Consider the following 24,957-nt stretch of genomic DNA (forward strand, 5'->3'; position numbering starts at 1 on the left):
CACGGAGACACACACGGAGGACGCGTCGGGGAACACACAGCCCCCGGCTGCCATTCCCGCCGTCATTTCCAGCACACGATGATGTTGGGGTCGTTCTCTAGGCGCTCATCCAGCTCCTTGTAACTCATGCCTGGAGGGGGAAGGCAGTGGGGTGTCACTGGGGTGCCCAGCAGCGGTGTCGGGGGGCTGGCTGGGTCCCCCAACCACCCCGCCTCAGCAGCATGGGCTTGGCAGCCCAGTTCAGCATAGAGCCCAGCACAGAGTCTCATCTCCCTGCAGTGTGAAAGCTCCCAAAGGGGTGAGGGAGAGCCCCAAATCAGCATATGGCCCTGGGCACACAGGCAGTCCCCTGCACGCCACCGGCCCCAAGAGCCAGACAGAGTGGCTTGGATCCTCACCTGTCTTGCAGCAGATCTCATCGTAGCTGTGGCAGCCCGTGTACAGCCGGGCTGGGTGGCTCCGCTCATCCCGGGCAACCTTGACAGGGTATTTCTGGAGCCGACGGATAAGGCCCTTCATCAAGCCAAACTGGATGAGCCTCCTGGGGATGGGGAGGTAAGAGACTGGGACCATGACACTGAGGCTTCAAACACTCCAACTCTCCCTATTCTGTCCTGGTTTCACCACGCCACACCACTGCCTCAGTATCCCCACCTGCAGACGTAGAGGTTGGGTTTCCCCTCTTTGCTCCCCCACACTCACTCCCCCCACCCCTAGTGTCATCATTCCCTTGGGGACCGAACAGGAGGGCACTGGCTCCCACCTCTCATCCACCCTCTGGAGCTGCAGGGTGTAGCGGGAGATGAGGTCTCGCACCGTCGTGCCAGGGCTCAGCCCGCAGTACAGCTGGAAGACGTCCCTGAGGCTGGCTCGCTTGTGCCCTGCGGGGACAAGTCACTAGTCAGCCTCCCCTCCAGCCTCCCCTCCCTCTGCTTCTGCCAGCAGCACAGGATCTCTCTACCTTGTTTGGTGACGTAAGACAGACATTCTTCCTGGAGACACTTGTCGTCCACCAGGTCCTGGACCTTTGGTGTGGTGCAGTAGACGTTGGAGTACTGGAGGACAAGGGAAAACCAGCTCTGCTCAGCCACGGGTCTGAGAGACAGACCTGCCCATTCCGAACCCCGCTGTTCCCTCCACATAGCGATCCCAATCCTGCAGCTGCTCCCTGAATCCCACTCGCGGCCCCATGGTCCATGGCCTGACCCACCTGGAGTATGGAGACAAGCGTGACGACCCCATAGTACCTGCAGATAGACAGGGAAATGTCAGAGACCCTCTGCCAGCACCCACCACCCTCCCGCGGGCTGGCCAGGCCCCCTTCCCCGCACTCACAGCAGGTTTTGCACGGCGATGCGCACCAAGTTCAGCTCCACGTCGGCTTCTGCGGAAATCTTCTGGACGTGCCGAAAGCCATCAATGTAGGGCAGGATCTAACAGGGGAGGAAGCAAGAGCTAAGAGGGGAGAGAGGCCAAAGGCATCACTCCGAAGCCCCAGAAACTCTCCTGCATCTTGGAGCATGCTGGGATGGGGGCACTCCATCCCCAGCAGCATTTAATCCACATTTTGGGAGAATGGGTCACTTGCAGGCCTGAGCACAAAGACAAGGGGAGCACCGAACTGTGCTCATTAACGTGGTGATCTCTGGGACAGCCCGACTCCCCTCAGCTTCTGGGCAGGCTGGAAACAGATCCCATTCAAAGTGCACTGTACTCGGTCAAGCACACAGACCTGCTGTGTGGTGAGGTCCCACTGGGAGTTGAAGAAGTCGTCCTTGTCTTGGGTGAAGACGGGGACATCATACTCCTGTACGATGGGGGGGTCTGGGCGCTGCTCGATCACCTTCAGGTGGATGGTGTTTGACTCATCTGGCCAGGGAAGAGGGAGTGCTCAGTCCCCACAGAAACCTCTGCTCCCTTGGGAGCTCACGACCCCCAGTCCCAGGACACCACCACACTGCATAGAGGTGGGTGTTTGCAGCTTGTAATCCCATCACTCCCGCCCTTCAAGGCACACAGGGCACGGCTGGCTCGGGCACCCTCCAGCTCCAAGCACAGACAGGCAGGGAGCTGCCAGGAGCAGCGTAGGCAGAGCTGAACTGGGCAGGGGATGGCCCAGCTGCCTCCCCTGCTGCAGGGCCAGGGATGATGCAGCTGCCGTACCTATGGGAAGGGTGCACTTTCCTTTGGCGTTCAGCTCCTCCAGCAGAATGGTCATGATGGGCACCAGCTTCTGTTTACTCTCCTCATTGGAGATGAAGCCACTTTCCAGCTGAAGAGAGCAGAAAATCGAGTCAGCTCCTCCCTGCAGGATTACTGGCTACAGGAACCGCACATCTTGGATCCCGTTCTCCCTTAAACTTCAAGCGGTGCATGGGTAAAACCAGCACAATTCCCTCCTTGCCACAAACCTGGCCGCTACCCCAGCAACGCCCAGTGCCGCACAACACTTGCCAAGACACTGGTGACTCTGTGGGGTGGGTCGTGAGGCGGGCAGCCTCCCGTGGCACTGGGTATGGCCTCACCTCGAGGGTGGTGAGGTAGCCAGCCAGCTTCTTCACTATGGGCTCCAGCGCACAGGCCTTGGCTCTGGCATCGCACACGAAGCCCAGGTTGAAGAGCAGAGCATTTCGGCTGTACTTCTTGTGCTCGATACAGACGGGGCAGCCGATCAGCTTCTTCTCCATGGCTGTCCTGCAGGGAGACAAGTACAACCTGCACCTGTGCCCGGAGAGAGGCCTGAGCCCTGCACGAGGCTGGTCAGCTCTGGCTCCTCTGCTTTGATGTCTAATCCCCAAATGCTCAGAGTGCAAAGCATAGTCTAAAGAAGCGGAAAAAGAGTCACCTATGAGAGAACAGAACAGTCTCCTTTCAAAACCTGCACAGCTCCAAAGACTTGCTTGAATTTCATGGATTTGAGGACAGCAGAGAACCACATACAGCTCCAGCCACCCACAGAATCAGGTACCCAACCCCTCTGCACGGATAACTGTGGGCATCGGCATGAACCTGCTGACCACGGGGCAGGAATCTCTGTGACCCAGAGCTGATGCTGGCACTGTCACATCACCGCACGGGCACCTCCTGCTGGCAGAGACTCTCCCAGTCGTGAGGACAGCGGTTTTACCCCCCGGGGGAAGGATGGGTGGCTTGCCAACACTCACACGGTGATCAGCTTGTTCTGCAGCTCGGGCTTCGTGATGACGTACACCTGGATGGTGTCAAAGAGCTCCCGAGAGATGAAATCCTCCGGGACCTGCAGCGGCAGAGGGCCCCGCTCCAGCCCCACGCGGTGCCGAACCCGTCCCAGCCCCGAGTCCCCCCGGGGAGTGGCCTCCACCCCTGCTCCCCTGTTCTCCCCTGTGGGCGCTCCCAGTCCCCCAGCGGGAAGGAGCTTCACGCCCCCCGCCCAGGCCCTGCCCCGGCACCCGGCAGGTGCTCTCAGGCCCCGCTTCCCCTCCGGACCCAGGCCCAGACGCTCCCCACACCTGGTAGGTAATCTTGGGCCCCAGCGTGGGGTGGAACTCGCTGAAGAACACGCACTCAATCCTGCCGCCCATGGCGACCCCGGGAGGGCCCGCTCAGGCCCCGGTGCGGCAGCGGCGCGCTGGCGGCCCACAGCGCGCATGCGGCAAGGACTCAGCCGGCCACCGTAGCGCCCTTCCGGAGGGACTGACACCACGCCGGCGGGGGCGGGCCCTCTCTCTGAACGACAGCGCATACCACCCATTCAGCGGCGGAGCGGCGCGGCGGAGGCGGGCCCTAGCGCAGACGGACAGCCGTCTCGACCAATCGGGGTCCCCTCGGCGGCCCGCCCGTGTCGGCGGCGGCGGCAGCGGTTCCCCCACAGGCCGCCATGGCCCTGACGGCCGAGACCGAGTCGCGGCTGTACCGCTCCCTGCGCGCCGCCGCTGGCGCCGCCGCCCACCTCGTGGCGCTGGGCTTCCCCACCGCCGTGGCCGTGCTGGCGCGGCCTGGATCCAGTGAGTGCCGGGGGCAGCGGGGTCTGGGCGGGGGGCCGGGCCTCTCCGCAGCTCAGCTCAGCGCCTGCCCTTCCCTTGCAGGTCTGTTCTCCTGGCACCCGCTGCTCATGGCCCTCGCGGTAAGTCCCGCCGCCCCGGTTACCGGACACCTCGCCGTACTGCCCCCTTCCCACGGGCACCGCCCTCGGGGAGCTGGCGGAGAGGACAAGGCTCCTCTGCTTTCCGTGGGCGGTGGGAGGCAGAGCCCCGGGGGAGGCGGACCCGCTGCCGGCTCTGCCCCCGGCCGTGGCGGAGGGGTGGCGGCGGCCGTGCCAATCCCCCTGCCCTCTGTCTCCCAGTTCTCGTTCCTGATGACGGAAGCCCTGCTGATATTCTCCCCGGAGACCTCGCTGCTCCGCTCGTTCTCCCGCAAAGTCAAAGTCCGGGTGCACTGGGCCCTCCAGCTGCTCGCCCTCCTCTGCGCCCTCCTGGGGCTGGGCATCATCACCTACAACAAGCACCTGAACGGCAAGCCCCACTTCGCCACCTGGCATGGCCTGACGGGGCTGCTGACCGTGCTGTACGCCAGCGGGCAGTGCGCGGGCGGGGTGCTCCTGCTCTACCCTAAGCTGATGAAGAACTGGACGCTAGCCAAGCTCAAGCTGTACCACGCAACCTCAGGGCTGGTGGGCTACCTGCTGGGCTGTGCCAGCCTGATGCTGGGCATGTGCTCTCTGTGGTTCACCACCTCGGTGACCAGCGTCTCCTGGTACCTCGCCATGCTGTGTCCCCTTCTCACCAGCCTGGTTATCATGAACCAGGTGAGCAACGCTTACCTGTACCGCAAGCGGAGCCAGCACTGAGGGCCCAGCACGGATCCATACTTCCCCTGCGCAAGCCAGTGAGGCCAGGGCTTGTCCCCACAGCCCCCCATGGGGGTCTCCTGCTCACACAGGGTCTCTTTAGAACTTGATCTCTACCTACTCATCTCATTAGTCCTGGACTGTCTGTAGTGTCCTGTCCCTGGGGAGCAGCTACAATGTGCGCGACATGAAGCAGGTGGGAGCTGCCCACCTCATGCCTGCCTTGGTGGGGACATTTCCCAGCACAAGTAACGCTGCTGGTCTGCACAGCAGCTTGGTGCTCGGTGCTGGGAACTGGCAGGTTCACTCAGGATTCCTGCTTCTTTTTCCTCCCCTTACCACCCAGGGCTGCTTTGGAGCAGGCAGGCCAGGAGCTGGCACGTTCCTGGTGAGGAGGGCAGGGAGAGCCTGCTCGCCCAGGAGGCTGCAGTGGGCACTGCACTGCCTCTCCTGCCACCAAGGCAGCTTGGCCAGTAAAAGCACAGGGTACAGTTGTGGCTTCAGCCACGGGACAGCTGAAGCCGGGTGGCAGCACCCAAGGTGTCCATCCCCATGGCACAGCCTGGGGGCTCTCTGTGACCAGTACAAACAGCCCTGCCTGATGGCTGCGGATCCAAGCACCCATCACCACGCACAAATCCTTCCTGCAGGCTGGGACAGCGATGCTTCAGCCTGGCAGGACGTGGGGGTCATTTTACAAAGCAAATTAATGAGCTGAGATGCAAACCGGCATTTTGTCCCTCTGAGGGGCACAGGGAACAGTGCGAGCACAGGGGGAGCAGGGCTCAGGACGAGCCTTCCAGCCAGCCTGCGAAACAGCCCTCAGGAAGGCAGAAGGTCACTTCCTTGCCTCGCCGGGGCGACAGCTGGCCTTCCAGCCTGTGCGCCATTGGGGCAGCTGGGCAGCGCGAGGCTCTGTCTGCTGCAGTGGCCCCATGGCTGCTCCTCAGCACATACCCTGCTCTCGACAGGGCCAGAGCTCCCAGGCTGGGAAATTCCTCTGTATCCAGAGCTTTTATTCAATAAAGATTTCAGGCAGCTACAGCACGACAAGCCCTCTTTACTACCCAGGGGACTTCTGGGGTGTTGGCAGACATCCCCCTGCTGCAGATCTCCCACATCCTACTTGCAAAGAGTCTCTCTCAAACTGCTAGGAGCAGCTGGGAAGAAACCCCCTCCCCAGGCTTCTGCACCAGAGCCCCCAGGGGCTGCTCTGTGCCCCCTGCCCATGTGCTGCTGCAGGAGCCAATTCTTTTGAAGAACTCTTTATTGATAACGAAACGTTTTTTCCCGGTTGACAAAACCTTCTTGTGTGGTCCTTTAAAAAAATAATCATGACACCATTGACCCGCATCTCGGGCTGGGGTCTGCCCGGGGGATCAGAAGCTGTGAGGAGGCTGTCGCAGGAAGCATCCTCTCCATCCAGAAAAAAAAAAAAAAAAAAAAGCCCAGCAACACAGAGGAAAAGAGAAGGGTGACCCCATATTCTACCTGCAGGAAAGAAAACCTGCTGCTGGAGGAAGCGGCAAGAGCCCCACCATAAAAATTAATTCCAGCTTCTAGTGTAATCTGACAAACGGATTAGCCAGGGAGTGGCCGAGGGCAATGGCTCCTCACGGGGCTGTCTCAGAGGCGGGAGAGAGGAGAGAACGCCCAATACGCAAAGCCCAGAGCTGGCATTGCCAGCCCACTGCTGAGAGGGGCTGGGCAGCCCCCTCCTGCCCTGCAGCCTGTCCCCTCGCCTGACAAACCTCTCACCAGTTCGGATGAGCTTCTGCTGGGGCCGTGGGGAGGCTCCCCACAGGAAAGGGATTTCAGAAAAGAAACCCGCCAGCCTTCCTGTTCCCTTGGTTAGGGACAAAACTACCTTCAGAAAAGAGGAAATAAGTGTTGAGTGCTCCGGCCGAGCTCCAGTGCAGAGGAGACATGAGAAAGTGCTGCTGACTTTGCTCCCGCATGGGCAAGCACATCGGCCTCAGGGCAGGGATCAGACCCATGTCCCCCTCCTGGATGCTGGTGCCATGGCCCGCCCTGCGCCCAGGGGAGCGCCTCGAAGAACCCCTGTCCTTGTGGTGGCGGCAGCGTCGTCATCCTGGGTGGCCGGTGCTGGCCGTGGGTGGCAACGAATCGTTGGAATGAGGTAGCCCCCCTGCCTCTGCCACGGGAGGAGTCCCCACTCCCTGCTAAGCGTCCCGGCTGTGTGGGGGGTACACGAGGCGGGTAGCAGCTCTCCAATGGAGACAGGGCGGGGAAGGGGGCAGCATGTTGGCTGGTCACAGCTGGGATGGGGCGTCCTGGAAGGTGATGAGGCTGGACTCCTGGCCAGCGCCCTTCCCGGCTGCACCGGGGTCAGGTAGCAGCGGGGTGTCAGCCTTTGGCGCGGCTGCCTCCTCCTCCTCATCTTCCATGCTAGGCCAGGCCGACTGGTCCTCCACGCGCTTCAGCCGCTCGTTCAGGGCCTTCAGGGCCAGCTGCCTGCGGGGCAAGGGCAGATGGGCAGGTTAACCCCAGGTCCAATGGGCAAGGCAGGGGTTAATTGGGGTGCTGTGCGAGGCCGTCCCTGGCCTCTCCCTGGCAGGACATGGGGGATTCAGCAGCACTAGAGATGACCTGGCACACCTAGGACTGCCCCGAAAACACCCACTCACGCTCTCAGACTACACATGCAGAGTTCTTGTGCCACGTGGAGCACTTGGAGGCTGTCAGCACACGAGGCCTCTCTGGGAACAGGGGCCAAAAGGTGTAAAAGAGGACAGGGGCAAGTGCAGTGCCAATGCCTTGGCCAAATCCTCCTGCTGAGCCTTGGAAAGGCCAGCGGGCATGCTGGGGGCTGGTGCGTGGGGCTGACTCAGCACCTTCCCCTGCACCAGGATGATGGGTGTGGGGCTGCCGTGCGTGGGGACTGCCACCATCCCCCTCCTATAGGGATTCCTGACCCCCAAACCCCGCCTGCTCCTTCCCCAGGATCTCTTCATTCCTCCTCCCCTGCACTTTCAGCACTGCTCTGCGTTGGGAAGAGTGGGACAACAACCTACCAGCCCCTTGAAATGCTCCCCACCACCTCTGTGGCAGGGAGGACAGCCCCCAGCAGACCCCCTGGAGAAGGCTCCCCCTTAGCACCCTGCACTTCTACCCACTTCTCCATATTTGGATTTTAAACCTGACCCTCACTGCCTGTAAACATGATCCCCGTGGAAACGGGTGAGTGGTACCTTCTCCTCTCGGCATCCTGGGGGTCTGTTCCTGGCAGGCTGATGGTGATGGATGATGGGGCGCCCACGTCGTAGCGTTTGACTGTCTTGCGGCAGACCTTCACCTTCACCAGGATGCCGTGCACCAGATTGGCCACCAGACCCACCACGGGCTGCAGGATCTCGGGGAAGAAAGTGGCAAAGGCGAAGTGGTCGGACATGTCTCCACGGCCTCTACTGTGCCGCTGGTAGAAACGGAGATAGACCCAGCTGGAGAGGAGCCCGAAGCCGTATGAGGCCAGTACATTGCTCTCGATGAGGGTGGTGAGGCGCAGCAGAGTCAGGAGAAGCAGCAGGAGCATGGGGACAGCCTTCATTCTGACCTGGGGCACCTTCAGGACGGTACTGTCCCCCATCGTCTGCTTGAGGGCCACCAGGACTCCCCCGAGGAAGCCCAGCCCACCGTGGATGCGCACAGCGAACAGGTAGGCGAAGTGGAAGGAGGCCACGTAGGTGAGGAAGTAGGCGAGGGCCCCCAGGAGCCCCACCGAGACGTTCACCACCGCGAAGAAGACCAGCAGCTCCAGGGCGCCCCAGAGGGGCTCTAGCAGCCGCCCGGCCACCCCCAGCGTGGCCAGGCTGGCCGCCAGGCCCCAGGCCCGCTCCTCCACCAGCCCCTGCGTCAGCAGCGTCCACACCCAGAAGTTGGGGGGCAGGAGGTAGCCGGGGGTCACCCCCAGGCCGTAGGCCGTGTCCAGGCCGAAGGAGAGCAGGTAGAGCAGGACCACGGCGGCGCTCAGCGACTTCACCACCACGCTGGTGCCGGCCAGCGCCGCCAGAAAGTGCTGCCGGGCCACCGGCAGGTACCGCCGCATCTTCGGCGCCCCCACCGGCGGGACGGGGCTGCCCCCCGCCCCCGCCGGGGCCGCCTCCTCCCCGCCGGGCCCCGCTCAGCCCCCGACCAGGCCCCGGCCCCTCCCGCCGCCGCCTCAGGCCGCGCTGGGCCCCGCTGCTGGGCCCCGCTGCTGGGCCAGGCCGGGCGCGGACAAACAGCAGCTCTGCGCATGCGCGGCACTGGGCGGGGCCGGGCCGGGCCGCTGGGGGCGGGCCCGGGGCCCGCCGCGGGGCACGCTGGGACATGTAGTCCGGCCGCGGCTGCGGGCCACGTGGGCGGGGCGGCCACAGGAACACAGACGTACGTTATGAGGGGGACAGTCACGGGGGCCTGGACGTGTGGGGCGCAAAGCCAGGGGTGGGGGGGGGACAGGAAATGGACACGGACACGTGTGGGCCAGGCACGGGGGCCGCTCGGGGACGTTGACCCCACAGCACACGGGCACATGGATGCGGGGACGCGGACACAGGAGGACACAGGCGTGGCGGGGTGAGGGGTCTGTGGCACAGGGGACATGGATACAGGACGTGGGGAAGGGGCGACACGGACCTGAGGGGACACGGGGACATGGGGGAGCCTGGAGGGGGGGGCAGCGGGGGCTCAGCCCCTGTGCGGCCCCTCCTGTGCAGCGTGGGGGTGTCTGTGAACCCGCCCCCCGCCTCTGCCTGCCTGTGCCCTGCCTGCGTCCTGCCCGTGTCCCTGTCCCCCAGCCCCACAGCACAGCTGCGGGCAGGCGTGAAGGCAGTGGCCCAGCTGGCAGGAGCACCCCGATGTCCTGCCTGCCCCCCCGCCCCTGGTGCCGTGTCCCCCCCGGCCCTGCCCACGTACCCGGGCAATGACGCAGCCACCACCTGTGAAGTGAAAATATGAACATTATTTAATAACTGAGTCTCTGTAATAAACCATTTGAAAATATTTTACAAGGAGTCACACACACAATATCTTACAAATTGTCTTTTTGTTGGTTTTTGAAGTTTTACAACTCTTCTGTACAAAAAAAAAAAAACCAAAAAACCAAAAAAACCCAAAACAACAAACAAAAAAACCCAAACCCAAACCCAAAGAAATTAAAAATAAAGAAAACAAATTAAAAACCCAACGCCTTTGAATGAGCAGAAAGAAGCTTCCAGGTGGGGACTGAGCAGGAGGCGACCCTGGCAGGACGGGGGTGGGGGGCCCAGGGCCGCACTGCCCCTTCGTCTCATTGTTTTTTTAACTTAAAATAGACTATATATGTATATATTTATAGGTATGTATAGTGGTGGTTTTCTGGCAGAGCACCTAACTAGACTACAGAAGTACACACACTCCCGGTAACACAGAGCCATCTGTTCAAACACGGTTCCCAGAGACAGTAACCAAACACACACTGAAAAAGCTACAAGCAGAATGACCATTAATTAACCCCAGCACTAATTAGTGCCTGGCACCCTCCCCAGCCCCCCCGGGTTGGCCATGTCGAGCGGGCTCCCCCAGCACTGGTCGATGGGGTGGCTCTGAGCGGGGTGACCAGGGGGGTGAGGGTCCCTCGGGCTGCCTGCCTGGGCACGGGTCCCCGGCACTGCCGGGAACAGCGGGGGGGCATGGGTGGTGGGTACGGCACCCCCTGCACCGCAGCACCCCGGGGTGTCACAGCTGGGCACCCCACACCTTATGCTGGGCTCCCCCAGCCCTGTGGCACCTGTCCCAGCTGGGGTGCAGTGGGGAGCAGGGGGGTGCAGTGGGGTGCTGGGGCTGTTCTGTCTGCCTCCTCAACACTGAGCTTTTTGGCTGGAGGGGGGTTGCCCCCACCTGAGTGCCTTGGTGTGAGCCCGAGCACCTCAGGTGAACCCTATAGGAGCACCTCGTGTCCTCCAGTGCTGGGTGTCCCCAGCTGGGACCTCAGCAGCACCCGGGGAGCAGCTCCCCACCACAGCCGGCAGCCCGGTGCCCCGTGGGACAGGCATGGGGGCCTGTCATGTCCCTTCTGGGGACATGTGGCACCTCCTGCTCGGGGATGTGCAGCACATCCTGCTGCGGGGCATATGGCACACCCCACTTGGGGACATGTGGCACATCCCCCTTGGGGACAGGTGGCAGTTTCTTTGGCAGGGCTGCCAGGGCCAGGGCGGCCGGAGGGGCAGGCAGAGCGGGGGCGGGCAGGATTTCACAGTGATCTGCAGAACGGAAAAGAAACAAAATACGCTTTTTTCCTCCCTCCTTTTCACCCCAATATCTGGGCCCAAGAATGCAGGAGAGCGACTGAGCCCGGAGCGGGGACCAGGGCTCCCTCGGGCCGGCTGCCCCCCTGGTTGCCCACCCCTGGCCCCGAGCCTGCAGGGATGGGGCCCGCATGCCTGGGGGGGCTGGGGGCACCGGTACCCACTGGAACAAATAATACTGACCCATACAGTCAAGTCAAGTCCTCTTTTTTTTTTTTCCCTTTTTTTCCTTTTTTTTTTTTTTTTTTTTTCTCCCACGTGTCCTCATTGCTGACACTAAACACCGCTGGTCTCCAGGCAAAAATCTTGGAAAGTCGATGTAGAAAGATCTGGTTTAAAATCTTCAGGCTAAAAAAATAGGCGAGATGGATGGGGGAGTGGCGGGTGGGGGGTGCTGACACCACTTTCTGAGTCCGAGTGGCCAGGAGGACATGACGCCGGGGCACCCCCCAGTCCCCACTCTGCCGGGGAGCCCCTGCCTGCACCCCAACTCTTCTTTGGCTGCGGCCGGAGGCATCACGGGGGTCCCCGAGGCGGTGGAGGGGATGTCTTTCCCACTCCACCGGGCTGGGGAAGGTGATGAAGGTTGAAAGAAAAAAGAGGTGGTGGGGGCAGGCAGGGGGGCTAAAGGCAGGTGGCCGGGGGCAGCGGGTGCCGGCTGGTGCTGGAGTAGAGGAGCAGCAGCTGCAGGGAGAGCAGGACCCCCAGGGAGGGGGCGAAGGAAGCCCCTCGGCCGCAGTCTGAGGTATCTTCCTGGGGGGAGCAAAGGGAGAGGGGCTGTGGGGCACTTCCCGCAGGGGCACCCACCACCCCCTGCAACCCTGCTGCATCCCCTGCCCTGGGACCCCCAAACACTGCCCCTGGGGGACACCCCATGGTGCTGCTCCCTCTGGGACCCTCATGGTTCCGCTCCCCCCAGGAAGGCACCCTATGGCATCACCTCTAGGGACCCCCATGGCTCTGATCTCCCCAGGTGGCACCCCAAGGCTCCCGATCCCCACTGGGTCCTCCCATGTCTCTGCTCCCAGGGGGACACCCCATAGCTCCGCACTCCCATGGAGGGGGCACCCACCCCTCCAATATGCCTGGGGGGGCACCCTACAGCTCTGCTCCCCTGGGGAGGCCCCTGTGGTTCTGCTCCCTTCCCTAGGGGACACCCACTGCCCCCGTCCCTCCCCAAGGGGACACTCCCTGGCTTGGCTGCCCAGCGGCCCCCTGGGGCTTCCCTCCACCTTGTCCCCTCTGCACCCCACGTACTGTTGCATTGTAGTCAAAGCAGATGTGGGGGCCTTTCCGGTAGCGCGGCCTGTCCACCAGCTCACACTGGTTGGGGTCCCTCGGTGGGGCTTTGCAGGTCAAGGAAACCACCAGGGACAGGGCAGTGGGGGCATGTGGTGTGCCCCACAGCCACCCCCAGCCCCTCTGGGCCACAGGCCAGCTCCCTCCACCCTGCCAGCCCCCCAGCTCCCACTGGTCGCCCCACACCTCTGCCACCGCAGCTGGAGGAGGACAGAGCCAGACCACCAAAGGATACCTCTTACCTCTGCCTGCAGCAGCTTGATGGACTCGCACTGGCTGCAGAGGGGCTTGTCGGCCACCACGAAGAGCAGGTTGGTGTTGGCCAGTCTCTGTGCATGGAAGAGCCTGGGGGAGCAGTGGTGACCCCACTTTACCCTGTGCCCTCACCCCCCCGACTCCTGGTGCTGGCCTTGCCAGTGGGTGGCTCCGGGGAGGCGGAGTCAGTGCGGTGTCCCCTTCCTCATCTCTGTCCCCATCCCCATCCCCATCCCCATCCCTATCCCCGTTCCCATCCCCATCCCTGTTCCCATCCCCATCCCCATCTCCATCTTCATCTCCAGCATCTTCATCTCCAGCATCTCCATCTCCATCTCCTATCTCCATGCCTATCCCTGTCCCTGTGCTGAGGGGCTGCCCATGGAACTGGCACCAATGTGCTTTCAGCATTTGGTCCCATCTGGAGAAGCTCTGGGGATGTCACCATCATCTCCCAGCCCATGGGGTCGCTAACATTGCACTCTGTCCCCAATGTCCGGGTGCCCTGAGTGCTGCAGGTCATCTCCCATCACCTCCACGCAGGCAGCTGCACGGAGCTCCTGGCAAAGGCAGATAAGGGCTGTCCCCAACCCTGCCCAGGTGGTGGCATGGTGGGATGGACCCACCTGGAGCAGTTGCCGCAGTCGATGATGGCATTGTAGGTGGCGTTGACAGTGCTGAAGTAGTACTGCGTCTGCTTCATGATGCAGCTCGTCTCCCTGGCCTCCATGCTGTCCCCCGCCACCTCCTCTGCGCCAGCACAGCACTGTGGGCCGGAGGCCACAGACCGCCCCCACGTGCCCCTGCCACATGCCCTGCCCACCCCAGCCCGGGACTCCCCGGGGACTCACCCGTCTGGAACCAGCTGCTGTAGGTGAGGCCGTACAGGAACTGCTGGAAGAGGGACCTTGAGAAGGAAAACACAGCCACGTCAGCTGTCCCTGCCCCAGGGACATGCTGCTGCCACCCACCAGTGACCCCCAGGAAGGGGACATGGCAGGACTCACCAGGCTGCGGCTGAGGTCCACCAGGCGAGGTTCAGGAGATCAGCCACAGTGGGCTGTGGGCCGAGAAGGGGATAGTGAGCCAGGGGGTCCCCATGTGGGGCACTGGGGACACCCATGCAGGTCCCTGAGCTCCCAGACCACCTGGAAGCCACCATCCCCATGGGCGCTTACCACGAAGACACCGCGGGGTGCAGCGCCCGTGTTGCTCTGGGCCTCAGGGGCACAGATGGACTGGAAGTCGTAGGACTCCTTGCGGGTGTAGAAGGAGTTGTTGTAGAGGGCGGACATCAGGTTGGCGTCCACCTCGCTGAAGAACTTGCCCACCTGGGATGGGGACACCAAGTCTGCATCCAAACGACACCTTGCCGTGGGTCTCCCTCAGTGGGGACTCGAACGGGGCTGTCACGCCACAGGTGACGTGAGCTCAGAGGTCTCAGGTGCCTGCTGGCATCCCACGCCCAGGAGAGCTACCACATGGGCACTGCTCACCTGGTACCAGTGGTCCTCCTGGTTGGAGAGCACCAGGAAGCCCCCGTCATCGATGAGGACACAGATGAGGTCCTGGGGAAGGAGGGCAGCGTCACCCACTGCCTGGTCATGCCCAGGACAAGGCAGGACAGGCAGGGCAGGGGGGTGACCAATCCAGCAGCGGGGGCAGCGCAGTGTCCCCAAGCCTGTGGGCTGCTCAGGAGCATCTTGGTGCTGGGAACACCCATGCTGGGTGCAGAGAGCAGGAACCACCACCCATCCTGGGGGCTTTAACAGCCCCCTCAGGGTCCACGGGGCAACCCCCAGTCTTTGTCCCTGCAAGGGTGGTCAGAGGCTGCCCGAGCTCCATGAGTAGAAAGGGGACAGGGTGCGCACACTCACCCAGACAGCATGAGCAGGGTGGGCAGGGGACAGAGAGCCCTCCCAGCCACCTCTTGTCCACCCACCTGCTGCCACCTGCTGCCCTCACCCCTGCCCACCACCCACCTTGTTGTTCGCCTCACAGTCCATCTCACAGCTGGTCGAGGGGTCGCACTGTCAACCGAAACCAGGTCAGAGGGACAGGTTAGCAGGAACTTCCACCCCCCCGCCCACCCGAGCTGTTCTGGCCAGGAGGGGACAGGCAGGGTGGTGTCCCCAGGAGAAGGAAATGTTTGCTCCAAGCAGGGTGATGGGCAGGGCTGAGCTGGAGGTACAAGCCCAGCGGGGCCACGAGCACCGTGTCCCGGCAGCACTCCCCAGCCATATCCCCAGTGAGCAGAGCTCCCTCTCTGTCCCCATCCCCATCCCTGTGCCGTGCCAGCGCTGCGGGAGCCCTGAGGGACATACCCGGCGGGCACCCAGCTGGTCGCGGTCCGTCCGGTTGCTTGCCAGCACTTTGAACTTCTCAGCCCAGGCCTCCAGGTCCAGCTTCACCCCCACCACTGGGGCAGTGGGGAGGCAGAGTAAGCTCCTGCTTGGGGTGGGGACAGGGACCCCCCAGCCTGGCAGCAGGGCACCCAGTCCCCTGCCTACCTGCCGGCTTCAGTGTCTTGCCCCCAATGCTGAGCTCCACAGCGGTGCTCACCAGGATCCCAATGGTGTTGTTCTCCAGGTCCAGCCCCTGGTAGCCATCTACAGAGGGCACAGGTGGCATCAGGGGGGACATGGGGCCAGTGGCAGCCTGTGCCACCCCCCACTGCCCCCAGCCAGCACCCACCATCCCTGTAGGGCGGCTTGAAGATATAGCCCTTGTTGTCTAGGCTCCTCCGGTAGAAGCTGGCATTGAAGGGCTCTGGTTCCTCCTCCCAGTCGTCCGCAGCTCTGGGTGGGGAGCAGCCACAGCCACAGCTGTCGCTCAGCTCTGGTGCCACCAGTGATGGCCCCATGGGAGCAGGCATGTTATCACGTGGGGCCTGGCACGTGTACACCCCCCCGGACACTCACTTGTTAGGGAAGACGCGGGTGATGCCCCCATCAGTAGCTGCGAAGACAGCCAGGAGGCTGTACCTGCGAGGAGAGGGTCAGGCATGCCGGGCATCAGTGGGGCTTTGCTCTGCCCCTGTCCCATCCCCATAGCCCGTCTCACCCCCTGATCCACCTCCCTCTGTCTCCAGACAGCGCTGCCCGTCCTGGGCCACCTTGCCCCCACCTACGTGTTGAGGTCCTGGTCCTTCCAGACCCGCTCCACCAGCTGCTGCGTGATGCCTGTGTCCAGGATCAGGTTGTGCAGGAGGAAGTTGTCACCTTGGGAGGAAGATGGAGATGAAGAGGAGGAGAAGGTGAGGGCCAGCCCCGTGGGGGCCACCTATGTCCCCTCACCCTGTTCCAGCAGCGGCACGCACTCCACAGTGGCTCCTGGGTCCCCAAGCCCAGCTCAGTTCACTCCCCACCCCATCTCCCCCCACGCTCCCATCCCCTGCAATGCACTCCTCCAGCCCCCCCCTCCAGCCGTCCCGGGCTACTCACACTGCTTGGAGTCTGGGGTCACCTTTTCCATGAGAGCAATAAAGTTTTCCAGGAACTCGGTGTTGTTATCCGACAAGTCGAGGTCTTTGCAATACTCTCTGGGGTTTGAGGGACAAGGTTTGTCGTTTGTGAGGATGGAAAAGGCAAGGTCAGTTCCCGCTTGGGGACGGTGGGGCAGGTGCCAGCCCTGTTGCCAGCACCTGGGCTTGCCGGGGGACACGATGGTGGTGACATGCCACCACTCCTGCCAGCGTCACCCCGCTGGGACAACTGGCTGTGGGCATCTCTGCGGACTGGCTGGCACCCAGCCCGCTGCTCCTGCAGTACTGCTGGCTCGGCCATCACACCAGCCACCGGGTCCATCACCGCCACAGGCACCGAGGTGTCATCAACTCTGCCACGGCCAGGTTGGATGGATCCCAGTTTGTCCAGAGCGGTACAACCCTGAGCCTGACTCACCCCATACTGGCGGGGCTACTGGTGGGACTGGGTACCCCTGCCACCATACTTACCTGAGGGGCTGGGCCCCCCTGCCCTGCCCCTGCGGCACCCCGGGGGGCTCTGCCGTGGGTGCGAGCCTGGGTTTGCCTGGGGAGCCCCCGTGGCTGTGCCGGCGGCACCAGGCGGGCGCTCGGCAGCCGGGTCTGCACCCTTAGGGGTAGAGAGTAAGGTGCTGGGGAGGCCCGGCTGGCGGAGGCAGGCACTTGCCCATGGCCATCGCTGGCCCCAAGCCCCTCCTGGGACAGGCAGCGTGGGGGTGCTGTGTCCTCGCTCTGCTCTGGGACCACCCGGAGTGCAGAGCACTAGCCCTGCTGATGCCAGGGACAGCCAGAACCTGTCGGTCACCGTGAGGCTCTAAACAGGTTGGTGCCATCCCCAGGTGCTGCGATTCCCCCAGTCTCAGCGGTGCGGCCACAGGCAGTGACAGTGAGCTCAGGGCTCCCCTGCTCCTGTCCCCTCCACGAGCTCCTGCCTCTGCCAACAACCTCGTTAAGAGGACAAATGCCTGAAGGTGGCAGGGAGCGTGCCCATGGGGCAGCTGAAAAAGCTGGGGCACCCTGGCCAGCCTGTCCCAGCCCCCCACCCCCTGCTCAGGGGGAGCAGCCACCTAAATACCTCCACCGACACGCACGGATACAGGGACTCACACACCCACAGGGACGGGGGATATATGGTTTCTGAAAATGTCCAGTGGCCCGTGGGCACGGCAGCGCTGGCGGCAGATCATACAGTCGCCCTGGGTGCCGGTGACCCCCCGGCACACGGTTCTCCTGCTGCCTGCTCGCACCTGGGCTGGCAGCCACGGCGGGGAGGGGGCTGGCAGAGCTGCTTTGGGGGCGCCGAAGGGCTCGCCCTGATTTTCAAAGCTCACTTTTCTCTCTGGCTGCACCAGTCACAGAGCCCCACGCTGGACACTGGCCCTGTCACTGCAAGGCGGGGGAACACCCACTCCTTGGGCTTGGACATCACCTCCATATCTCTTCCTGTAGCACATCTATGGGCCAATTTTTTAATAACGGGCTTTTTCTGTTTGTCATTAATACTCTGCCTTGGCTCCCACATTTCCTGGGCCTCACTCCCACTGCCCCATGCATTGCCCGGGAACAAAGTTCCCCCTGAAAAGCCAGGACTGCACAATAACTGTACATTTTGGGCCGGCTGACCCAGAATTGGCGTGAGTGACGGTTGCTGTGCAGAGGGAGTGTGGGGAGTACTTGAGGTGGCACAGGTGGCTGTGCTGTAACTCAACCTGCTGCAGTCCCCAAGAACTGCAATGATAAAGTGCTTACTAACAGGGCATTCGGCTGTTTTAAGTACATATGTGATTAGCTGGTAATGTTAATTAGGGCTGGTGAGAGGTTGCACTGCAACAGTGGGAAGGGTGCTGGCAGAGCTGTGGGGCTCCCCAGACAGCCCACTGAGGGATGGCCTTTTGTCCCTGCTAGGTGACAATACTGCGTGGCATAGCCCAGGGGAGGGGACATGTCTGTCTGTCCGGGGGCCACTACACTGTCCTCACATCCCTGCTTGCAGCCTGTGGCCAGCAGCCTCTCCAAGGCCCCTGGGCACCCCGAATTTGAGCCGAAACCTACCCTTCCTTCTCCCTATCCTCCCGCAGCCAGCACGACTGTATGATGCCACCGCCGGCCCCTTGCTCGGGGCGGGGGGATTTTCAGAAACTATACCTATATATGCACGCGCAGAGGCTGGGCCCTACCGGGTGCATATATACTGTGCTGGATGCAACCGGGTGGCAGAGCAGGGCTGGGGTCCCGGCGGCAGCCCCCCCCTTGGCCGAGCGGGGACACGACACACGACAGGGGATGGGGAGGGGGGGACGAGGCAGGATGAGGCGGGGATGGGGGGCGATGCGGGGGTCGGCAGCGGGGCCGGGGCCGATGCACACCTCGGCAAGCGCACACGCAAAGCTACCTGGGAGCAATGAACACATGTCCCTCCGACTCAAAGCTGTTGGGCAGCAGGTATTCAAAATCTGCAACAGAAAGGGAAGGTTATCCGGCGGGGAGGGGGGACAGGGACGCCGGGGGGCCAGGAGGGAGAGAGACGGACAGAGAGAGAGGGGAGTGAACAACAACAAAAAAAAAGGCATTTGCTGCTCTTGGTAACAAGAGAGGAAGGAAAAGGCCGTTCTGCTGTCGCTGGCACCGCACGGGAAGGAACGTCACAGCCAAATCGGGAGAGGTTTGCCCATCTCGGCTTGAATTTGCTCGGTTGCGGGCTGCAGGTGGTTGCGTACGCGCAGCCGGCGGCGTGTACGCAGGGACACACAGACACACACATATATATATGCGCGCACATGTATATATATGCATGTTTGGGAGGGCGTGGGGGCGTCTCTCTCTCGCGGGGGGGTGGGCGAGGGCAGGGAACCGCATGCTGCACTCCTGGACGGAGGAGGATCACCAGAACAGCTGGTTGTTGGGGAAAAAAAAAAAAAAAAAAGGAGTTTTCAGGCATCAACATGGCCAAACGGGGAACCTTGCTGAGGACAGTCCAACCAGAGGCTGCCCGTCCCACAAAGTGCCGTGCAATGCGCTGCCGGGCTCTGCCGCAGACCCCTGCCGGCCCCCTCCCTCCCCAGGCTGGTGGGACCCCAATGGGGACAGGGGCCCACGCTCACCCACCAGCCCAGCACCTCACTTTGCTTTAAGAGGGAGGTCACAGCTCAGCAGGGTTTGGGGTGCCTCTTGGGGACGCCCCCGGCAGAGGAGCAGCGGATGTGGGGTTCAGCTTGCAGGGGCAAGTCGGGTTAGGGGGTGTGTAGGGGGATGCCACGGGACATCCCGGGGCTGCCAGACCCCCCGGTGGGCAGCACCACCCCCTCACACCCCCCGCCCCGGCCCCCCGTGCATTGCACGGCACAGCCAGAGGTTGGACTGTTTGCCGTAGGCAGGGGCTGGGTACAAGCCGATGAGAGGAAGAGGAGGAGGAGTACAAAACACTCGTACTTGGTCCATCAGCATTGCCATCGCAGGGGCACTGGGAAGAGGCAACTCAAGGCTGATAGAACAGGGCTGAGGGTGACACTTCCACCTCCCCGCTGTCCTGCCCACCTGGCCCTGTCCCCCCTGCCCCCCGCTGCGCTGCCGTGCCCCCCGCAGCCGTCCCCCTGCCCGTGCTGGGGAGCGGGTGCTTCTGGTGTGCAGGTGCCGTGCGGGGTGCGTGTGCGGGAGAGAGTGTGGGGGTGGGTCCCCTGGGGACCATGCATGCCGGGGTGTCCCCTGCCCGCCGTGGGGCTGCACAGGAGCTGTGGGTCTGGCCCCACTGGGCCCCTCCTGCTCTGGTGAGCAGCCGGGCATTGTGGGCACATGGGCCAAATCCTGCCCGGGGTTGCACGGGTGACGTCCCGCTCCACTGCAGGGGGGTACCTGTCTCAGCACCCCCCACCTGCCTTGGTGGGACTTTGGGCTCAAACCCGGCTGCTCCCGTGGGGCACGGCTGGCACCAGGACACTGCAGCTGCCAGGGGCTTCACGCCATGCTGGGCCCTGGGGCAGCGGGGACGGCCACCGAACAGCTGTGGGGACAGGCAGCGCGGTGCCCTGGGGCTCAGCCAACCCACGTCTCTGCAGGGCCAGGCTCGCTGTCCCCCATGCAGTGGGGTGGCATTGCCCCAGGGTGGTCCCATCCCCACCTTGGCTCTGCTTGGGGGGCTTCCCCAAAAAAGCCTGTCCCAGAGGGTAAGTGGTGGAGGACTGTGTCCCCAACTCCTCCTATGCCCCCGCCACCTTTGGGCACCCCCCCGCAGCCCCCTGCTCCCTGCGCAGCCCTATCCCTCAGGTTGAGTTGTCTTGGGGAGGGGGGAAGCAGAGGAGCCAGGATGGGGAGAAGGAGCTGGAGGAGGGTGAGCAGGAGGAAGAGGAGCAAGAAGAGGGTTGGGGGTGAGGAAGAGCAGGGTATCAAACTAGCTACGAAAAACCTTGTGGATCAAAACCGGCAGTTTCATACAAAATTGGCTCTTGAAGGATATCGAACCAGGTTTGGGAGCAATGCACAGGGAGGGAGTGGGGGGTCATCGTGACAAAGCTCTCATGGACAGAACAAGACATGTTGCTTCCAAATAAAGGGGGGACTGGAGGAGAGGTTGAGGAGGAGGAGGGAGGAAGGGCGAGTCGGTGGCGGTTTGCAGGTTCGGCGTGGCAAACGGGCAGGGAGATGGGCAAGCAGGGGGCTAGGGGGGGACTGGACACGGGGCAGGGGACAGGGTGGTGAAGGTGAGTGGTCTGAGACTGAAAATACTTGCCCTTCATTTTGATGTTTGGTACTGTGTGAATCCACCATAGAGAGAAAGCAAGAAAAACAACAAACAAAAAAACAACAAACAAAAAAAAAGGGGGGTTGGGTGGAAAGGGGGAAGGGGGGGCACAAACAATATTTTATTCAATCGCCGTTTGAATAAAAATATTGTGTATCATAATCATACCAAAAGGAAACCTCTTGCAAAAAACGACATGAAAAAAAGAAAAGGAAAGAAAAACCCAGTAACAAAAGGAAAAGGCCACGATGAAATAAGAATAAAAAAAAAAGCAAAGATATAACTAGAGAAATATATATATATATTCAATACTCCAAAGGAAAAATGAGCGTCAGTAGCAAACAGTTGCAACAGTCTTGATATCGAAATATCCTCCCTGAGTTGGGGGCATGCATGGCACGGCGGGCAGAGCGGGGGGCACGCGGTCCCCGCTCCCGGGGACAGGGACAGCCTGGCCTCGTCCCCACAGGGCTCCTGCCGATGGATGCGGGGGTGGCAGGGGCCAGGCCTGGAGCGGGGCTGGGGTCGAGCCACCGGGGCGGCCGAGGGGGAGAAATGGGGGAACTGGGGGGGAAAGGAGAAGGGTCCGGTTCTACCCCAGGGGAGAGGGTCCCAAGGAGCAGCATGGACCTGCGGGGGGAGAAAGGCTTGGGGGGGTCAGGGGAAAGAGAAAGAGAGAGAAAGGGGGGGCCAGGCTAACACACACGTACACAGAGTAATTCCAAATGAAAATTGAAACCAACTGAAACCGAACTCATAAAAAGAAGAATAAATGGCTTAAACCAAAGAATCATAATAAACCAAAGGAAATTAAAGAAATCCATGCAAACTTCCCCAGGCTCCCAAACTAGCTGGCTGCTGCAGCCTCAGCCCCTGTCCCCAGGAGGCGACAGGCAGCGGCTCAGCCCCTGCCTGTGCCGGGCAGCGCCTGCCTGCAGCCTGGGGCTTGGGTTCTGGGGTGCAAAGTGTATGGACCAAACCCCAGCACCCTGGGGCTCCCCCAGCAGGCAGCTCCTTTCCTTCTCTGTTCATCTCTACTCATGCCTCTCATTTTTAACTTTTTTCTTTTTGCCTCTCATCATGATCCCTATGTCTTTTTGCAAGTTTTTGCTTCGTGTTTCCCCCCCCAACAGCTGCGGGCTGGCATGAGGGCGAGCGGGAGGGCGAATGGGCGGTGGGCAAAGCTGGGGGCTACTTACACTTCACTTGCAGGATCTGGTCGCTGAGGTTGGCCTGGATGTAGTAGGTGCTGTAGGGAGGCAGGACCAGCCCCAGGCTGCGGCGAGGGGGAGAGCAGAGAGGTGTTGTAAGGCTTTACACCCACCCAGAGCTCTTGGCCAGCCCCCAGCCCCTGCCTGATACCCCCTAGCAGCACCTAACCCATGGCAAGTGGCTCCGCTGGCCTCCTGCACACCCTGCCATGTCCTTCTTGCCAGGGACTGCAGCCAGCGCTGGCCTGGGGGCACCCAGGGGCATCCTGGTGGCACTCAGGGTTGTCCCCAAAGCACCCAGCGTCATCCTGGTGGCACCCCTGAGCACAGGAGGTGGCGAGTCTGTCCAGTCAGGGCTGAGATAGGCAGGACACACCTGCCTGGGAACCAGGGGAGATGCACGTGGAAGAGGGATGTGACATCCTTGTAAGGGAGGGAGGAAGGCAGGAAGAGACACAGCCCTTGGAAGAAGGGACAAAACCTTCTCAGTGAGGAGAAACCAAAGGCAACCATTGCACAGGCACTGGCTACCGGTGAACCAGGGAGGAGAGGGACCCACCAGCCAGGGCTCTGGCACGCAGGACAAGGGTGGGAAAGGAGGCGGCAGGAGGTGGTTTTGTGGCTGCCAAACCCATAGGACACGCTGCCGAGGAGAGCTGGGCTCTTGGGTGCCGCTGCAGCAGCCAGCGGCCTTCGGTGATGGTATTTGTGCCAGATGCTGCACCAGTGGGGGGGGCTCCCTGCCTGACCCTCATCGGACATCATGAGATGTCACACATCCACCTGAGCCACCGGGACCTGGACTTGCCCCCCAAGCCACCCCTCCAGCTAGTCCCATCCACACCTGGCACCTCAGACTGGGCACCCCAAAAAGCACGGCAGAGGTGGTGGCACCCCAAAAAGCATGGCAAAGTTGGTGGCACACCAGCACAGAGGGCAGAGGTGGTGGCACCCCAAAGCACAGGCGGCAAGAGGAGGGTGGTGACTTTTTTCTGTTTAGTGCTGGTGGCACCCGGTGCTGACGGTGTCCCAGGGAACCCTGGGGAACATCCTCGCTGCTGTACGGAGCCACAGGAGCACAGGGCCCCCGGCAGCACCTTTCACTCTACAAACCAACCCACAGTCCCAGCCACAGTAATGTCACCCTGTGTCACTGTTCCCTCCTTGGCAGCACTGCTTGGCTCCGGAGGGGTTCCACTGTGGCGGACAGGACCAGAGCTGCGCAAGGGACACATGGCAGCTCTAGGAAGTGGCCATGACCCTCGCTGGCCCCTCCCGAGCTGGGTGGTGAGGAGGAGGAGGGTATAGTGGGGGGACCACGTGGCTCCTCGCAGGATGAAGGCAGCATGAGTAGGACAGCACAGACAGGATGACGCCAGGGTCTTTCTTACAGATCTGCTGGTCCAAACTGGTGCAAACTGGGCAATAAATACAGTCCTCCTCCTCCTCCGGCACTGCCAGTGCTGCAGAGCAGGCGCGTGTCACTGTCACCCACCCCTGAGCAGGCAGAGACCTGCATGAGCTCCTGGCTGTGCAGGCAGGTGGTGAGAGGGGTGTCCCTTGCTGGGCATCTCACACACCAGCCCTGCAGCACCTGTCCTGAGCCCCAGGGACTGTGGCCTGGCTCCGCAGTGCTGAATACCAGCAGGCAGCACTTCTGGCAGTGCCCTCTAGACCATCACTGGCTATGTGCAATGATCCGAGGGCACGTTTGCAACCCCACAGCCCATGGGACACGTCCCTGGTGGCCTTGGGGACCTCCCGACCTGCAGGTGTGAACCTGTACCCTGTGCTGTGGGGGTCCAGCCAATGCCAGGGGAATGGGGTGCACCAGCAGAGCCGCTCACCTGTAGTTGGTGCTTTTGATGGGGGCCCACGTGTAGGTCCTGAACACCTCGTCGATGTATTGCTGTGGGTCAGAGGGAGCCAGTCAGGCCTCTGTGGCATGGCCAGGCTGCCAGCGTGGTGGCACAGGACCCCAGCTCCAAGCCTGGTGCTGGACACGGTCCCTCACTCCCCACCACTGGGGCTGGGTGCTCAGCACGGCAGCGGTTTTGGCTGTGAACCCCTCCCGCTGCAGCCATACCTCGTCCAGGGACTTGATGAGGGTCTTGATGAACCTCTGCCCATCGTTTCCATCAATCATGCTTCTCCGGATCTGGGGGACACAGAGGATGCGACTGAGGGCAACAGGGCCTGGCCAGGTGCCCATTGGCGCCCACCCCAGCAGGGTGGCACTGGGACCCGTGGGGTGCAGGGGCGAGCAGCCTGGGGGGCTCTGGGGCAGGGGGAGGGAAGCTGGGGAGTGCAGGGCAAGCGGAGCTGGGCTGGCACCCAGGGAACAGTGACCCAGCTCCTGTCCCCGCCATGGCCCCATGGGAACTATGCAGGTGCCCTTAGGATGAGGCACTTCCCAGGGCAGGATGGAGAGGCTGAGTGCCCTTTGCAGCAGAAGACTGGGGGGGCCAGCCTGTACCACAAGAGCTGCCCCCTGGTCTGCCCACCTCCTCCTTGTTCTCATCCTCCAGCTCAGCATCCAGGAAGTCCAGTGTCACCGGCTCACGGAAATTGATGATCTGCAGGCAGAAAGGGAGAGCCGGGGAGGGGCTCAGGGCTCCCGCAGCCGCTGGTGAGTCCAGACAAACTCACCACAATTCCCGCAATTAGCTCCTAGTGACCCCAGGAAGCCGTGTCCCCCACAGGGCCTGGCCAACCCCCGCTGCTGCCACCCCACTGGGCCCCTCCTCACCTGGGGCTGCAGGTTGGGGTGCAGCAGGACGTAGCCGTTCAGGTCGATGGCGAAGACGTAACCGTTTGCCCCCAGCTGCGGGAGGACAGGAGGGATGAGGCCGGCCAGGCAG

General features: G+C 62.3%; 4 protein-coding genes across 4 annotated transcripts in view; 1 reads left to right on the forward strand and 3 right to left on the reverse strand.

Annotated features, from left to right (window-relative positions):
• Positions 1-49: 49 nt before the first annotated feature.
• On the reverse strand, positions 50-3,610 carry NPRL2 (NPR2 like, GATOR1 complex subunit). Its single transcript, XM_065642511.1, has 11 exons — positions 3,489-3,610; positions 3,165-3,256; positions 2,526-2,694; positions 2,164-2,272; positions 1,733-1,869; positions 1,336-1,433; positions 1,211-1,247; positions 962-1,055; positions 764-881; positions 399-541; positions 50-130 (listed from the first exon to the last, which is right to left on the reverse strand). The coding sequence occupies exons 1-11, from the start codon at positions 3,558-3,560 to the stop codon at positions 63-65; spliced, it is 1,137 nt and encodes a 378-aa protein (XP_065498583.1). The 5' UTR covers positions 3,561-3,610; the 3' UTR covers positions 50-62.
• A 220-nt stretch (positions 3,611-3,830) lies between these two features.
• Positions 3,831-5,858, forward strand: LOC135993216 (transmembrane reductase CYB561D2). The gene is made up of 3 exons (XM_065642894.1): positions 3,831-3,983; positions 4,065-4,102; positions 4,322-5,858. The coding sequence occupies exons 1-3, from the start codon at positions 3,857-3,859 to the stop codon at positions 4,823-4,825; spliced, it is 669 nt and encodes a 222-aa protein (XP_065498966.1). The 5' UTR covers positions 3,831-3,856; the 3' UTR covers positions 4,826-5,858.
• A 74-nt stretch (positions 5,859-5,932) lies between these two features.
• On the reverse strand, positions 5,933-8,971 carry TMEM115 (transmembrane protein 115). The gene is made up of 2 exons (XM_065642892.1): positions 8,038-8,971; positions 5,933-7,300 (listed from the first exon to the last, which is right to left on the reverse strand). Exons 1-2 carry the CDS (start codon positions 8,889-8,891, stop codon positions 7,099-7,101), a joined length of 1,056 nt encoding a protein of 351 aa, XP_065498964.1. The 5' UTR covers positions 8,892-8,971; the 3' UTR covers positions 5,933-7,098.
• A 2,402-nt stretch (positions 8,972-11,373) lies between these two features.
• CACNA2D2 (calcium voltage-gated channel auxiliary subunit alpha2delta 2) overlaps positions 11,374-24,957 on the reverse strand; it is a 218,343-nt gene continuing 204,759 nt past the window's right edge. The window contains exons 18-38 of the mRNA XM_065642425.1: positions 24,846-24,920; positions 24,601-24,672; positions 24,183-24,254; positions 23,944-24,005; positions 22,085-22,161; positions 18,543-18,603; positions 16,110-16,207; positions 15,797-15,887; positions 15,588-15,650; positions 15,361-15,464; positions 15,177-15,275; positions 14,991-15,085; positions 14,649-14,696; positions 14,163-14,234; positions 13,845-13,997; positions 13,674-13,726; positions 13,518-13,573; positions 13,293-13,416; positions 12,647-12,756; positions 12,370-12,458; positions 11,374-11,865 (exon numbers count right to left, since the gene is read on the reverse strand). Of these exons, the coding sequence (XP_065498497.1) occupies positions 11,737-11,865; positions 12,370-12,458; positions 12,647-12,756; positions 13,293-13,416; positions 13,518-13,573; positions 13,674-13,726; positions 13,845-13,997; positions 14,163-14,234; positions 14,649-14,696; positions 14,991-15,085; positions 15,177-15,275; positions 15,361-15,464; positions 15,588-15,650; positions 15,797-15,887; positions 16,110-16,207; positions 18,543-18,603; positions 22,085-22,161; positions 23,944-24,005; positions 24,183-24,254; positions 24,601-24,672; positions 24,846-24,920 (1,803 nt within the window). The 3' untranslated portion in view covers positions 11,374-11,736. The remainder of the gene's footprint in view (positions 11,866-12,369; positions 12,459-12,646; positions 12,757-13,292; positions 13,417-13,517; positions 13,574-13,673; positions 13,727-13,844; positions 13,998-14,162; positions 14,235-14,648; positions 14,697-14,990; positions 15,086-15,176; positions 15,276-15,360; positions 15,465-15,587; positions 15,651-15,796; positions 15,888-16,109; positions 16,208-18,542; positions 18,604-22,084; positions 22,162-23,943; positions 24,006-24,182; positions 24,255-24,600; positions 24,673-24,845; positions 24,921-24,957) is intronic.

The sequence above is a fragment of the Caloenas nicobarica genome, chromosome 11 (assembly GCF_036013445.1).
Source record: "Caloenas nicobarica isolate bCalNic1 chromosome 11, bCalNic1.hap1, whole genome shotgun sequence".
In the NCBI taxonomy this organism is placed as follows: domain Eukaryota; kingdom Metazoa; phylum Chordata; class Aves; order Columbiformes; family Columbidae; genus Caloenas; species Caloenas nicobarica.

Excerpts from the sequence above, each read along its gene's own strand:
- NPRL2 (XM_065642511.1), bottom strand. The coding sequence starts at position 3,560 with ATGGGCGGCAGGATTGAGTGCGTGTTCTTCAGCGAGTTCCACCCCACG. Across the intron at positions 2,273-2,525 it reads GCTACCTCACCACCCTCGAG|CTGGAAAGTGGCTTCATCTC; the intron begins GTGAGGCCATAC and ends TGCTCTCTTCAG. Across the intron at positions 1,434-1,732 it reads GGGACCTCACCACACAGCAG|ATCCTGCCCTACATTGATGG; the intron begins GTCTGTGTGCTT and ends CTCCCCTGTTAG.
- LOC135993216 (XM_065642894.1), top strand. The coding sequence starts at position 3,857 with ATGGCCCTGACGGCCGAGACCGAGTCGCGGCTGTACCGCTCCCTGCGC. Across the intron at positions 3,984-4,064 it reads GCTGGCGCGGCCTGGATCCA|GTCTGTTCTCCTGGCACCCG; the intron begins GTGAGTGCCGGG and ends CTTCCCTTGCAG. Across the intron at positions 4,103-4,321 it reads CGCTGCTCATGGCCCTCGCG|TTCTCGTTCCTGATGACGGA; the intron begins GTAAGTCCCGCC and ends TCTGTCTCCCAG.
- TMEM115 (XM_065642892.1), bottom strand. The coding sequence starts at position 8,891 with ATGCGGCGGTACCTGCCGGTGGCCCGGCAGCACTTTCTGGCGGCGCTG. Across the intron at positions 7,301-8,037 it reads CAGGATGCCGAGAGGAGAAG|GCAGCTGGCCCTGAAGGCCC; the intron begins GTACCACTCACC and ends CTTGCCCCGCAG.